Source organism: Ochlerotatus camptorhynchus, unplaced genomic scaffold (genome assembly GCF_037179485.1).
Source record: "Ochlerotatus camptorhynchus isolate MF236.1 unplaced genomic scaffold, CSIRO-AGI_Acam_v1.1 ptg000289l, whole genome shotgun sequence".
NCBI classification, from domain to species: domain Eukaryota; kingdom Metazoa; phylum Arthropoda; class Insecta; order Diptera; family Culicidae; genus Ochlerotatus; species Ochlerotatus camptorhynchus.
The window spans coordinates 195649-210899 of NW_027040778.1; the positions used below are offsets into that span (position 1 = coordinate 195649).

Consider the following 15251-nt stretch of genomic DNA (forward strand, 5'->3'; position numbering starts at 1 on the left):
CGAGCAGAAGCACGATGTAATCAAGAGTTACAATGCGGTATCGCCCTTTAATCTCACCGGAACATAATATCAGCCGTGGCAATAATCGCCAGATAAATTCCCATCATCAGATCACTGGCGGCCAGGTGCCTCAGGTAGAGGGAATGTTCAGCGTGGGCCTGACTACTTCTGGTCCCTACCACGTACCGTCCGAATAGCACCAGCAAATTACCGCTTATTCCAACCGCAGCCATGATCCACACACTGAAAATAAAAACAAAAAAAGAGAGGATAGTCTAATTTGAAGCACGGTCGGTTAGGCACATTTCCGTAACGTATTATCCCGATGACGATAGGACTTTAAATGAGGAAATATTCATTCTTTTCGGGTCATGCACATAAAATTGTCAAACGCGAATCTACCTAGGCAGCAGTGGGAGGCATTTCGTGCTGATGAAATGCAATTTTTAATTAAATTTTGCAATATTATCCAGCTGCCTCTGTCTCATTCGGCAGAATAGCAAGAGAAATAGTTCTAACGAAACGTGGATGGTGACAAGAATGGCGGAGACTCCGTAGTGTCTGATTTGGGAAACTATGTTGGGGGAAAATCTGTCAATGATTTGATGTTAAATTAAATTGAGCAACAAATCTCATTTAATTAGAATTGCGCATTTTAGTCCAACGTATAATGTGATTTTTTTTGAAAAAGATCCAATCTTCATCGAAGTTCTCTTAAGATAACCACACAAGCTCAATGCGTTGCTATTTTCACCATATGGTATATTGTACGTCTTCGTCTGGAGGCACAGAGGTAGGTGGCCCATATTGAAAAAAAATAAAGAGATGGCAGAAACACATTTTGCAAAATGATCGGATCATCGCAAAACCCATCAGATATGTTTCTCGGACATTTATTTGATAAAATTTCGAGTGAAATATCAAATTATCTTTATTGAGGCTGTTAAAAAATACGAAAGCGAATGTATTAATATGTATATAGGTTGAACAAAAAAAATCCGGAAACATTCAAATCGCTGCCATTAAGGCACTTCTTGAGTAATATTTTTCAAAATTTCAGTGAAGCTTATAGTCAACAAAAATACAGTAGGCATTGGTTGTCAAGATAAGTTCATTTGTTTACATCAAGGCTTCGCCGGAGCAAGCACGTCGCGACTCGAACCTGCACGCTCGAAACGAAATTCCCGGTCTATCCGCTCCTGGCAGTTTTCGATCAAATTCCTGGGCAGGAACTGTATACCGGTTGACCGGAAGGTTGCCCCGGAAGAATGTTTAATCAAAAAGAAGTCGAAATTTCCCAAAAAGTTCCTTGCCTGGCAATCAATCTACAGTGGTGGGCTGAAAAGCGAAACGTTCGTTAATTCTGGGATCATGAACCAGTACATTTACCAGCAAGAGTGCCAACGGAAGAGACTACTGCCTTTTCTGGAGCAGCATGAGGTGGATTGCCAATTCTGTCCAGACTTGGAAAGCTGCCACTACTCAAATTCCACCAAACAGTGGCACAGCGAAAATGATGTCACAGTGATTCCCAAAGAGATGAATTCGATCAATACTCCGGAACTTAGACCAATTGAGGAATATTTCGCACTTCTTCACCGTGGGATCAAAATTTCAAACTGAATAGGATGGCCCAATGTTGAGAGAATATAATACAGAATTTATTTAACTACAAGATGTCTAGAAGGCCTCCCTTAGCTCAGTCGGTAAAAGCGCAGCTACAAAGCAAGACCATGCTGGAGGTGGCTGGGTTCGATTCCCGGTCCAGTCTAGGAATGTTTCGGGTTGGAAAATGTCTTGACTTCCCTGGGCATAGAAGTATGACTGGACTTGCCACACAATTATACAATGCAAAAATGGTACAGGCATCGAAAGCTCTCAATTAATAAATGTTGAAGTGCATCTAGAACACTAAGTTGAGAGCACGCAATAAGCTAATATGCGATTTGCAATAAGCTTGAAATGCGAAGAAGAAAAAGAAGAAGAAGAAGAAGAAGAAGAAGACGAAGAAGAAGAAGAAGAAGAAGAAGAAGAAGAAGAAGCTTACTAAATTTATCTGAGTAGTACTGTTATAATGTTTGCAGTCTTCTAAAGAATTCACACATTTGTTTTCGTGTAGTTCACAAAATTCTCCGGTAGTAAGCCCAGACTTTACTGGAGTTAGCACAATTCTCTGAATTACGAAGAATTTCGTTAGAGTACGTAGAATTACCAGAAGTTCACTTACTTGTCACAGTAAGTTTGCAGAACTTCCCAAGACTTTATTAAACTATCTTGAAACTTGCACAATTTTCCTAGAGTTCTTGAAAATCTTCTGTATGGTTCAAAACATCCCAGAAGTTTGTTAAAAAATTCTGAAATATGCAAAAAAATTGGTTTTACAAAACTTTTGTATTTTTTAAAAGAATATTCTAGTTTTTTAAACTTCCGTAATTGCCGACGCAGTTGTGACGAGCCCGTTGAGGAAGCTGGGATTTCCATCGAAGTTTCCAGAAGTTGTGGGAACTCTGTTGAAATTCTGGAATTTTAAGTCCTTGTTGCTCCAATGGGAAATTTCTCTAAGGTTACAGGGATTTTAAAAGTTTTAGAATTCATCCTAAAATTATTAAAACTTTCCTAAAGTTCTGGGAAGAACTTACCTGGAGCTATGGGAAGAACTTTTTTAGAGTTTGTGGATGAACTTGCCAGGTTTTAAGAAAAGTTCCTTCCTGAAGATTTGGGGAGAATTTCACCGGAGTTCTGAGATGAACTTCCCTTAAGTTCTGGGAAGAACTCCTCTCAAGTTCTGGGATAAAAAATCGCTCATGTTTTGAGAAGAATACACGACAAAGATTCTGACACAGCTTTGTGCTGCTTGTGGTTCTGAAGTTTTTAGAAGAACTTTTCCTAAATTTATTAGAACTTTCCTAAAGTTCTGGAAAGAACTCCCTGGAGCTATGCGAAAAAACTTTTTGCATGTCTATGGAAAAAATTTCTAGAACTTCAGAAAAGTTCCTTCCTGAAGTTTTGGAGGGAAGTTCCCTGGAGCTCTGAGACGAACTTTCCTCAAATTCTGGCAAGAACTCCTCTCAAGTTCTGGGAAAGAAGTTCTGCGAAGAAGTTTCCCTAGCAGCGCACTTGGTGCTAAACGGTTGAGGCAACTTGTATATGACCTATTTTAGGCACAACGAAATTGCTGCAAGATTCTGACTCAGCTTTGTGCTGCTTGTGTTTTTGAAGTTCATAGAAGAACTTCCCTCAAGTTTTGAGAAGAACTTATGGTAGTAGATAGAGTTAGTGTGGAATAGAAATCAGAAGAATCAAATGAGCGTGAAGCGTGATAGACCGTATGTAAACGGGATCTGATTGGTTCGGGAATTTTGATACAGCTAGAGGTATAAATATGAGGTATCTAAGCTCGTTGACGGCATGAACGCCCGGCACGAGGCCTGGCGGAACTACCAGCAGAACCAGAACGGCCGCCTGCTATTCGACCATTCCCAGCATGGTCTCTATTCCGTCTGGTTTCCGGACGAACCAACCTTCACATCACCGACGGGCAACCCATCGACGCTGGACCTGTTCTTGGCAAACACCAGATTAGCCAAGCCGGTTGCCGTCAACGACCTGAGTTCGGACCACCAACCGGTGCTGACCGAGCTGGGCTACAACGTGGCCCCTGCACCGTGCCAGCGGAAGGACTACCATCGAGTCAACTGGGTCCAGTTTCGACGCGTGGTCGACCGCCACATCGACGACGACCCACCGCTCGACACAGTGGATGACATCGACCGGGCCCTGGAGGGTCTCCATCAAGCCATATCCGTGGCTGACGAAGAGTGCGTTCGACGAGTTCCTGTGAGGGGTAAGTTTCAAGCAATTGATTCCCACACCAAACTCTTGATTCGGCTCAGAAATGTTCGTAGACGCCAGTTTCAGCGGACTGGGGATCTGCAGCGTAAATACGAAATGGTCGATCTGAATCGGCAGATCGCTTCCAGAATGGTCTCAATCCGGAACGAGAGTTTCGGGCGGCTCGTTCAGAACCTGGACGACCGTTCCAGACCATTCTGGAAGGTTGCCAAGGTGCTGAAGTCTCACCCCAAGCCCATTCCACCACTTAGAGTCAATGACGAACGGCTTATCACCAACGAAGAGAAGGCCAATGCAATTGGGGAGCACATTGCCCAGTCGCATTTGCTTGGCTCTACAATCCCAAGTCCACTCGAGAACCAGGTTGTGCAGTGCGTCCAGACGTTAGATGCCTCCCCTTGTGCCGTCCCTCCAGAAGAACGGATTACAGAGGAACAAATTTGCTCAGCGCTGAAACACAGTACGAACATGAAGGCTCCCGGGTTTGACGGAATATTCAACCTAGAGTTGAAAAATCTCAGCGCGAGGGTGCACTCGCTGCTGGCTGCCATCCTCAACAGATGCTTGGAGCTGCACTACTTTCCAAGCATCTGGAAGGGGGCAAAAATCATCCCGATCCGCAAACCTGGGAAAGACCCTTCACTACCGTCAAGCTACAGACCGATTAGCCTGCTCTCAGCGCTGAGCAAGCTGTTCGAAAAATTGATCCTCAGCCGACTAAACAAGTTTGTGGAGGAACATGACATTCTTCTTCCGGAACAGTTCGGGTTCCGCAAGGGGCATTCCACCAATCATCAGCTAGTGCGGGTGATGAATAACATCCGAAGTAACAAAGCTGTATCCAAGTCCACAGCCATGGCCTTGTTAGACGTCGAAAAGGCGTTTGACAATGTCTGGCACGACGGACTTATATACAAGCTTTGTAACTCCAACTTTCCACCATACCTTGTGAAAATCACCCGTAACTATCTCCAGCAAAGGTCGTTCAGGGTGTCGTTGAATAGTTCCCTTTCGGGACAATTTCCGATCCCAGCAGGTGTTCCGCAAGGGAGTCTGCTGGGACCACTGCTTTACAGCATCTACACGTCGGACATCCCTCCTCTAGGAGACGGTTGCGTGTTCTTTCTGTTTGCAGATGACACCGCGATAGCCGTCAAGGGTAGGATGCCTCGTGAAATTACGAACAAGCTCCAACGATGCCTTGACACCTTTACTGATTATGCCACCACGTGGAAAATCAAAATCAACGCCTCGAAAACCCAAGCGATCATGTTCCTTCACAGACAATCATTAAAACTTAAACCGTCTCCCTCCTATACCGTAATAATGGATGGTACAAGGGTCGAGTGGTCCACTGATGTTACTTATCTCGGGATGTTGTTCGATGAGAAGCTCCTGTTCCGCTCGCACACAGAGAAAACCCTAGTTAAGTGCTCCGCCTTGGTTAGGTGTTTGTATCCGCTCATTTGCCGCAGATCCCGCCTCTCAAGGCCAAACAAACTGGCTGTCTACAAACAGATCATAGCCCCCGCGATCTTCTATGCCGCCCCGGTGTGGGAATCGTGCGCTCAGACCCACAGGAACAAAATCCAGGTTGCACAGAATAGAGTGTTGAGGATGATCCTAGATCGTCCATTCGACACAAGAATAGCAGACCTCCATCAAGAGGCAGAAATTCCCAAAGTAGATTCCAAAATTGATGATATGACAACTAAATTTATTCAAAAATGCAATCTTTCTGAACATGCTTTAATAAGCAATTTGTACATAGTAGGTTAAGTGTATATAGTAGAGTAGGTTAGTTTTAAGCTGTCAATAGTAGTATTAAGTAGTTTCTCTTCAAATTCTAAAAACAAAACAAACCAATCCCACCAAGGTGGTCGACCGTGTACTAAGTCTAGGACTAATTCTGTAAAACAAATTTTGAATTTTGCCCATACCTAAAGATGAATAAAGCAATTAAATCACTTAGTAAAAATTTATATGGTAATCGTCCAAGTTAAACTAAAATAAAGATCATTTAAACTAAAAACTAAACTCGTTGACGGCATTTTTATGACGGGCTGTGGAGAGAGCGGACGACCAGCAGAAGGGATAGCGGCACTAGTGGATCGACAGAGGGAGCAGAAGATTCGTGGAACCGTGACTGAGGCTGGAAACCTCGGTCCAGTCACGACAATGTGGCAACTCGGTAAGTGAGAACCATCCTCTTTCTTACGAGGATGCTACTGGCGCTCCCTGAGAGGCAGCTGAAATTCCCCTGAGAGGGTAAATGAAATTCCCCCGAGAGGGTAAATGAAATTCTTCCGAGAAGGTGGAAGAAATTCCTCCGAGAAGGTAGAATAAATTCCCCCGAGAAGGTTGATACAATGCACCAAGAGGGTTGATAGATTGCCCTCGATCCTCAATTAAGGAGAGTAGGAGAGCGGAAGAATGTAGTAGAAAGAGTTAGTGTGGAATAGAAATGAGTTGAATCAAGTGAGCGTGAAGCGTGATAGACTTGCAATAGATAGAGTTAGTGTGGAATAGAAATCAGAAGAATCGAATGAGCGTGAAGCGTGATACACCGTACGTAAACGGGATCTGCTTGGTTCGGGAATTTTGATACAGCTAGAGGTATAAATATGAGGTATTTAAGCTCGTTGACGGCATTCTTATGACGGACTGTGGAGAGAGCGGACGACCAGCAAAGGACCACCAGCAGAAGGGATAGCGGCACTAGTGGAACAACAGAGGGAGCAGCAGATTCGTGGAACCGTAACTGAGGCTGGAAACCTCGTTCCAGTCACAACACTTATCTCTAGTTTTAGGATGAACTTTCCTCAAGTTTTGGCATGAGCTTCCTTTAAATTCTGGAAAGAACTTCTTTAAAGTTCTGGGATGAGCATTCCTGAATTCGTAGGAAAATTTTCTCTGAAGAATTTTTTCAATGTTCTGGGAGGAACTTCTTCTCAACTTCTGGGAAGAACTTTTTTGGGATTGTGGGAAGAAGCTCCATGAACTTGTAGGTAAGAATTTTCTGAGGTTCTGAAAATAAGTTCCCTAAATTACTGGGAAGAGCATCCCTTAAGTTCACAGAAGAAATTTCCAAAGTTTTTTTTTTCCTTTTTGGTTTGTTTTCAGTCGATCTTGTTTTCCGTGCTGAGCACCAATGCTACCGACGCCTGGGAGGCAGCTCAAATACCTGGACCCTACCTATGAACCGGGGACCTTCCCGAAGGAAGGCATGATCAGAGATGTTATGCCTCAGAACATCCCGCGGCGCCGACTGGAATTGAACGCAGACTGCTAGGATTAGAGGCAATCACGCTTACCACTACAGCACAAAACTCTGCAGACGATCATCGATTTCTCTGTAATCCACAGAATATTTTTTCAAGTCTTCAGGTTTATTAGACATTATTCTGAAGATCTTACACTGTCCAACTATTTAAATCAAATAGGGGAAATGGCTCTAATGTTGGCCTATGGATCTAAGATTGGGCCTATCGCTAAAAATCTGCTATTTATCCTTTTTTCTAGATGAATGCGTAATTGGGACGGTACTAATGGATATTTTTGGTCGTTATGGGAAATTTAGTCGATTGCTGAATTCATGTATGGGCCCAAATTAGAGGCATTTAGGCCGCCATTACATCCATTTAACCTATCGCTGATTTTTACCCGTAAAACTAGTATGATCAGGATTTATTAAAAAAAAAAAACAAAAGATAATCATAGGCCTCCCTGAAGTCCCCAGGATTTTTTCCTGATTTAATTTCGCAGTCTTCCGTGTTACTTGCAAAGATTACCTAAGGTTCGCAGAATTTTCCTGGTGAAATCAAACTTTACTGAAGTTCTCAGAATTTTCATGACGTTCGCCGCCTTAATGTTTTTGAAATTCACAAAAAATTTTTACTTGAGCAAAATTTTCCTAATGTTCGTAGACTTAATTGAAGTTGACAGATTTTTCCAAAAATTTTGCAGATCTTTCCAAAACTTTTCTGAAAGTGTAGATATTTTCTGAGGTTCGCCAAATTTTCCTGAAGCTTACCAACATCACTGAAATTTGCACAATACTTTTAAAGTTTTTAGAATTTCCCAGAAAATCCCGGACTTCCCATAGGTTCGCAAATTTCCGTGAAGCTCACAGACTTTCTATAATTTAGTACAATTTTCTCAAGTTGCACAACTTTGAAGGACTTCCTTAAAGTTCACGGACTTCTCTGAAGCTCCCAGACTGCTTTAAAGCTCCCAGATTTTCCCTGAAATTTGCAAAATTTTCGTGAAATTTGCAGATCTTTCCAAAAAATTTACTGAACTTTCCTAAAGTTGGTAGAATTTTCCTGAAGCTCGTAGAATTTTCCTGAAGTTCTTGAGATGTTTCTGAACTTTTCAAATTTTTCCAAAAATTCATTAATATTTGCCGAAGTTCGTAGAATTTTCCTGAAGCTTACCGACATCACTGAAATTGGCAGAATACTTTGAAAGTTCGCATAATTACCTAGAAATTCGCAAACTTACCGTAAGTTTGCACTTTTTCCTGTAGCTCGCAGAATTTCCATAATTTAGTACAATTTTCTGAAATTTCAAAAAGTTGACATAATTCTTAGAATTTCACAGACTTTTCTGAAGTTCCCAGATTTTCGCGAAATTTAAAAACAAATCGGAATTTTCAGAACTTTTTAAAAATATACAGAATTTTCCTGAAGCTCGCACAATTTTCCTGGAGGTCTTGAAATTTTTCTGAACTTTTCAAAACATTTCAGAAATGCTGAAGTTCACAGAATGTTCCTGAAGTTCACTGACGTTACTGAAATCGGAAAAAATTTTTTGAAGTTCGCAGAATTCACCGCAAAATTCCGCGAATATTGCAGAATTTCTATAGTTAAGTAGAATTGACTGAAGTGTCGCAAAGTTTACATATTTCTTCGAAGTTCACATACTTCGCTGAAGTTTGCAGATTTTCCTAAAATTTGGAGTATTTTCATGAAGTTTTCAGAACTTCCAAAAATTTGTTAAACCAAGAAGTTGTCCAGAAAGTCACCTTGAGTTCTTGAATTTCCTCTGATCTGTTCAATACATTCCAGAAACTCGTAGAAATTTTCTGAAGTTCAAAGAATTTTCCTGAAGCTCACCCATATAGGGTAGAATATTTTTGTAGTTTGCAGAATTTCCCAGAAATTTGCAGACTTCACATAGGTTCAGAAATTTTCGTGATGCTTGCAGACTTTCCTTAATTAAATACATTTGGCTGAAGTTTCACATAGTTTAAAGAATTTTTTTTGAAGTTTACAGACCACCGTGAAGTTCCAAGAATTCGATAAATTCCCAGATTTTTCGTGAAATTTGCAGAATTTTCATAAAGCTTACACAGCTCTCCAAAAATTTGCTGATACATTCCAGAAATTCTATGAAATTTTCTGGACTCATGAACTTTACTGCAATTGGCAGAATACTTTTGAAATTCGCAGAATTTCCCATAAATTCGTGAACTTCCCATAGGTTCGAAAATTTCCGTGATGCTCGACTTTCTATAATTTAGTACAATTTTCAAACTTCCCTGAAGTTCACAGACTTCCCTGAAGTTCCCAGACTTCCTTGGACTTTCAAGATTTTTCCTGAAATTTGCATAATTTTCCTGGAGTTTATAAAAAAAATCTGATATTTTCAATCATTTCCAGAAATTCGATGAAATTTACTGAAGTTCTCAGATTTTTCCTAAAGCTCACCGACTTCACTGGAATTGGCAGAATACTTTTGAAGTTCGCAGAATTTCCCATAAATTCACAGACTTCCCATAGGTTCGAAAACGTTCGTGATGCTTAACTTTCTATAATTTAGTACAATTTTCAAACTTCCATGAAGTTCACAGAATTCTCTGAAGTTGTCAGACTTTCCTAGAATTCCCAAATTTTTCCTTAAATTTGCAGAATTTTCCTGTAGTTTGTAGAATTTTAAGAAAATTTCATCATTTTCCTGAAATTTGCTAAGTTTTTGTGGAGTTTATAAAAAAAATTCTGATATATTCAATAATTTCCAGAAATTCGGTTTAATTTGCTGAAGTTCATAGAATTTTCCTGAAGCTCGCCAAATTTACTGAAATTGACAGAATACTTTTGTAGTACGCAGACTTTCCATAATTAAGTACATTTTGCTGAAGTTTCACAAAATTTACAGAATCTTTTTGAAGTTCACAGACCTCCCTGAAGCTCCCAGACTTTCTGAAATTCCCAGATTTTTGGTGAAATTTTGTAGAATTTTCATAAAGCTTACACAACTCTCCAAAATTTTCTGAACGTTCCTGAAATCCGCTAAATTTTCCTGGAGTTCTAAAAAAAATCTGATGTTTTCAATACATTCCAGAAATTCTATGAAATTTTCTGGAGTTCACAGAATTTTTCGGAAGCTCAGTGACTTCACTGAAACTGGCAGAATACTTTTGAGGTTCGCAGAATTTCCTATAAATTCGCGGACTTTCCATAGGTTCGAAAACGTTCGTGATGCTCGAATTTTTTTTATAATTTAGTACAATTTTCAAACTTCCAGCTTACAGACTGCTATAAAGTTCCCAGACTTCCCTTAGATTTTCAGATTTTTCCTAAAGTTTGCAAAATTTTCTTGAAGTTTGCAGAATTTTATAAAAATTCAGAATCCTAAATTCCTAAAATTCGCTAAATTTTCCTGGAGTTTATTAAAAAAAATCTGACCTTTTCAATCATTTCCAGAAATTCGATGAAATTTACTGAAGTTTGAAGAATTTTCCTAAAGCTAACCGACTTCACTGAAATTGGCAGCATACTTTTGAAGTTCGCAGCATTTCCCATAAATTTGCGGACTTCCCATAGGTTCAAAAACGTCCGTGATGCTCGATTTTCTATAATTTAGTACAATTTTCAAACTTCCATGAAGTTAACAAAATTCCCTGAAGTTGTCAGACTTCCCTGGAATTCCCAGATTTATCCTGAAATGTGCAGTTCGCGGAATTTCCTATAAATTCGCGGACTTTTTTTATAGGTTCGAAAATTTCCGTGATGCTCGATTTTTTTTTGAATAATTTAGTACAATTTTTAAACTTCCAGTTCACAGACTTCCATGAAATTCCCAGACTTCCCTTAGACTTTCAGATTTTTCCAAAAGTTTGCAAAATTTTATTGAAGTTTGAAGTCCTGAAATTCGCAAAATTTTCCTGGAGTTAATAAAAAAAAAAACTAATATTTTCAATCATTTCCAGAAATTTGAAGAAATTTACTTAAGTTCGAAGAATTTTCCTGAAGCTCACCGACTTCACTGAAATTGGCAGAATACATTTGAAGTTCGTCGAATTTACCATAAATTCGCGGTCTTCCCATAGGTTCGCAAATTTCCATGAAGCTCGCAAAAATTATATAATTTATTAAAATTATCTGAAGTTTCACAGAGTTTACAGAATTCTTTGAAGTTCCCAGATTTTTACTAAAATTTGCAGAAATTTCATGAAGTTTACAGAATTTTCCAGAAATTCACGGAGTTTTTCTGGAGTTCTCAAAATGTTTCTGATCTCACGTGAGAAATACTTTATATATAGGGGAAATGGATGTAATTTCGGCATAAATGCCCCTAATTTGGGCCCATACATACAATTCAGCAATCGACTTAATTTTCAATAGCGACCAAAATATCCATTAGTACCATCCCAATAACGCGTTCATCTAGATAAAATTGATAAATAACAGATTTTTAGCGATGGGCCAATCTTAGATCCATAGGCCAACATCAGAGCCATTTCCCCTCCGTCATGAAACCTCGGTTGATGTGTTCGATGAAAGACGAAACTATCAAAGTCGAGTGCTCTTTCGCTCGTCCGCTTCATCGAAGCTTGAAAGAAAGACGAATGAAGCGACGGTAGAAAGAGAGAACGTTTGAAAATTTGTTTGTGGATGCTGAGTGAGGTATTAGAATGCTGCGAAGGGACTCGACTTCAACAGAAATCGTTGCATCGATTTTATTGATTGATATACGTACACGGAGAAAAATAGTACCCAAAATTTGAGCTCTATTTATTTAATTTTGAGTTGAGCCTCTCACTTGCACTCGTTACCCTAGCAGCACACTTGTCATTTAACAGTTGTGGTTACTTGTATGCACCTTATTTCAGTCACAATCAAGATGCAGCAACCTATTTTGATAGATGTGTGTTGCTTGGGTATTGTTGTCAAAAAAGAAACGAGAGTTTCGACCCAACGATATAGTTCAGCCCAATAAGTTACTTTTGAGTAAATTGCATGCTCTCAAATTTACATGAATTAAACTTAATTTTGGGTAGAATATATTTACTTAAGATTAAGATTTTTTGCTGGTGTCAAAAGAAAAATTTTGGTTATTGGGCTGAAGCCGGGAAATGAGGGAAAAGTGCTAAATTTTGGGTAGTTTTTCATCTCCGTGTATGTCCGGTACTGTAGATTGCATATTTTAACAATTACTCTCAACCAATTCAATCGTTTGATTATTCTATATCCGAACGCAATTGCACAACAATCATCAACGATATTGCCTTACCATGTCATAAACATCCAACGCATTCACCACAAACAACACAAAAGCAGCATTTGTCAGGCCGATATTAATAACTCAATTAGGGGCAAGAGGGGCATAGTGAACATAATGAGTATCCCGCCTTCTAGTCATAAACTTCTAATTGTCCGAAACAAATTAATTGGTAGTAGGCTCAATAACACCATTGCAATGATTAATGGCCAATTTAAGAAATTCCCCACCTGTTCACTGTGTCCCTCCTTCCCTAAATTCGAAATAAACTCGGCCGCCAGCCTACAAACTTACCTGGACCGCAGCACTTGATTGTCCAGCAGATGGCTCTTGCTACTGATGCCGTCCCCCCGCGGTTCGCACACCCGTACATGTAGGGCCGCCTTGCAGTGGTGGAACTCCGTAAAATGTCTGGAACAATCGAAACCTCAACTACACAAACTGCATACGCGTACGTGTACTTACATGTAATTCAAGCTGGTGAGGTTTTCCAGCACTCGTCCGTCTATCCGGGTGAATTTATTCCCCTTTAGGTTCCTGTAGAAATACGGAGGGTGTTACTCATTCGATCCGATCTTTGGAGAAGCTCAGACTTGACAACTAGTTGTTATCCTCAATCTTAATTTACTTGCCAGTTTGCTGGCTAATATTGCCTCCGTTTACTTACATGGTAGTGAGATTGTAGATGCCGGCAAAGGCGCCAAGCTGGAAGTGGCTAATTTCGTTGTCATTTAAAAATCTGAGACAAGAAACATGTATCGGAGAGAGAAGTCAGTCGGTCGAGATTAAATGTGACTTTACAGATACTCACAATCCCAGTAAACTCGGTAGGTTACCGTAGGTGTTGTTCGCCACCAGCCGCAGTCGGTTCTCGGAGAGATAGAGATGCTCCAGCGAGGGCAAATCCAGCGCACCAGCGGTGACGGTGCGAATTTGGTTCCGGGCCACCGACAGCGTCCGCAGTGCGGCTAGCGGTGGGATCATTCCCGGATCCAGTTTCGTTAGTTTGTTGTTGTTGAGGTATCTGGGGTAACATTTGCACTCTGATTATTTCGGTAGTATGCAAATTACTGAAATTGTGCTAATCAACTTCGACAGACTAAGCATGTAGCAAACCAACCCGGTTTGAATGTTCTGGATCGAGTGTTATCCAATCGATGGCAAGGAAACTTTAATTTGAATCTTATGCAATCACTTTACCATGGAACTCGTTATCGAAGAAACTAATTAGCATAGTCTGACGATAAATGTCGAGCTGCGGAGGAAATCGAGAATATTCCGATAACGACACGCGCCTAGGCCGATAGGCTGGCAGAAAGCGAAACGATTAAAAATCATAAATGTGATTCTCAGAAAACTACACTTTGTCTGGATGATCGAAATCATTTACAAATGAAGTTTTACAGCACGTGCCAACGTTTGCGAGTTCGGTCGCAACAATATTGATTAATATTTCTGATACGATATAGTCATTGCTAATCCAGAAAAAAATAGAACAATATATACTTACAGAATTCTCAGATCAACCAGTGGCGCCAAAACTTCCGCTTCGAGTGCCTCGATTTGATTATCCCGTAAATCACTGCACCGACAGTTGAACGATTATGCATGTCCGTTTTTTCCGCAGAAGCAGAAGAAGAAGAGAACAAAGGAACAGGAAAGTTAGTGTACATGATGGCATTGTGTAACATTCAGTCGCATACTTACAGTTCCTTGAGGAATTTTAGATTCATAAAGTTTCCCTTTGTCAGTTTGATAATCTGATTTCCGCTCAGGATGCTGGCGATTAGAGTGGGTTAGAGAGAACAAAACTAGTTAGAAAATGGAACAAATGCAACCAGGAACGGTCAAGTGTTCCGTGATTTTTTTATGTCTTGTCCAGGTTTACAGAGGCAATGCTGCACTGTACTGCTTATAGGGTACACGCTCATATAGTTGCGGTACGTTGGAAGCAGAGATGCATGACATCACAGAGACATGTCTGTGAATTTACAGACTTCTATTTTTTTCACAGACATTTTTTTCCTTACAGACATTTACAGACTTTTTAGTTTTTTCACAGATATTTACAGACTTTTGTTATCAAGGGAAAATTTCAAAAATTATTTGATCACACTGTTTTACATCTTTAATCAAATTACACGATGAAGATGCTGATGCTAATGGAGATCCGATAACACTGGACACCGCAGTAAGAATGCTGATGAAACAGGTCACCGAGACAAAGGCGTTGATTGATGAAATGCGCAACGAGATAAACATCAAAATTGATGCTGTACAATCTGAGCTGGAGGGTAAATTGAATGCCGTCTCGAATGACATCCACTCTCTCAAAGCTGAGTGCGTTGAACGCGTTGACCCGAAGGGTTGACGAAATTTCCTCAACTATGGACAACCTGGGGAATAGGAACGAGCTCATCATCAGCGGGATCCCGTATCTCAAAGGTGACGACCTCCTAGCGCATTTTAATGCTGTGTGTAAGCAGCTTGGAATGGACGAGTGAACGCGGCCTTCGGTCGACATCAGGCGTTTCAAAACCGGAGCGATACCTCCGGAAACATGATCTTCAACTGCGTCATCTTGGAATCGAGTCGACGCGACGTGTGTACGTGATTGAAAATCTTACAGTGGCAGCACGTAAGTTGAAGGCAGCTGCTGTACGTCTGAATAAAGCTGGCAAGCTTACCTCGGTATACACCAAGCTGGAAGCTGTCCTCGTGAAACCTACTGCCACTGCACAAGCCATCGTCATTCAATCTGAGGAGCAACTCAATCAATTTGCGTACCTAATTATGTATATTATCTGTATTCCACTATCAGAGTTTGTTGAATATTGTAGATGTGAAGATTGCACTATGTTGAAAAATTGTATTCGTGTTTTCTGGCAGCCTCC

The 15251-nt window shown here is 40.4% G+C and overlaps 1 protein-coding gene across 1 annotated transcript in view; it reads right to left on the minus strand.

Moving 5' to 3' along the window:
* LOC135706708 (relaxin receptor 2-like) overlaps nt 1-15251 on the minus strand; it is a 291102-nt gene that overhangs the window by 101074 nt on the left and 174777 nt on the right. Inside the window, exons 9-15 of the mRNA XM_065228358.1 lie at nt 14065-14136; nt 13868-13939; nt 13169-13381; nt 13025-13096; nt 12823-12894; nt 12652-12768; nt 58-243 (exon numbers count right to left, since the gene is read on the minus strand). Coding sequence (XP_065084430.1) covers nt 58-243; nt 12652-12768; nt 12823-12894; nt 13025-13096; nt 13169-13381; nt 13868-13939; nt 14065-14136 — 804 coding nt within the window. The remainder of the gene's footprint in view (nt 1-57; nt 244-12651; nt 12769-12822; nt 12895-13024; nt 13097-13168; nt 13382-13867; nt 13940-14064; nt 14137-15251) is intronic.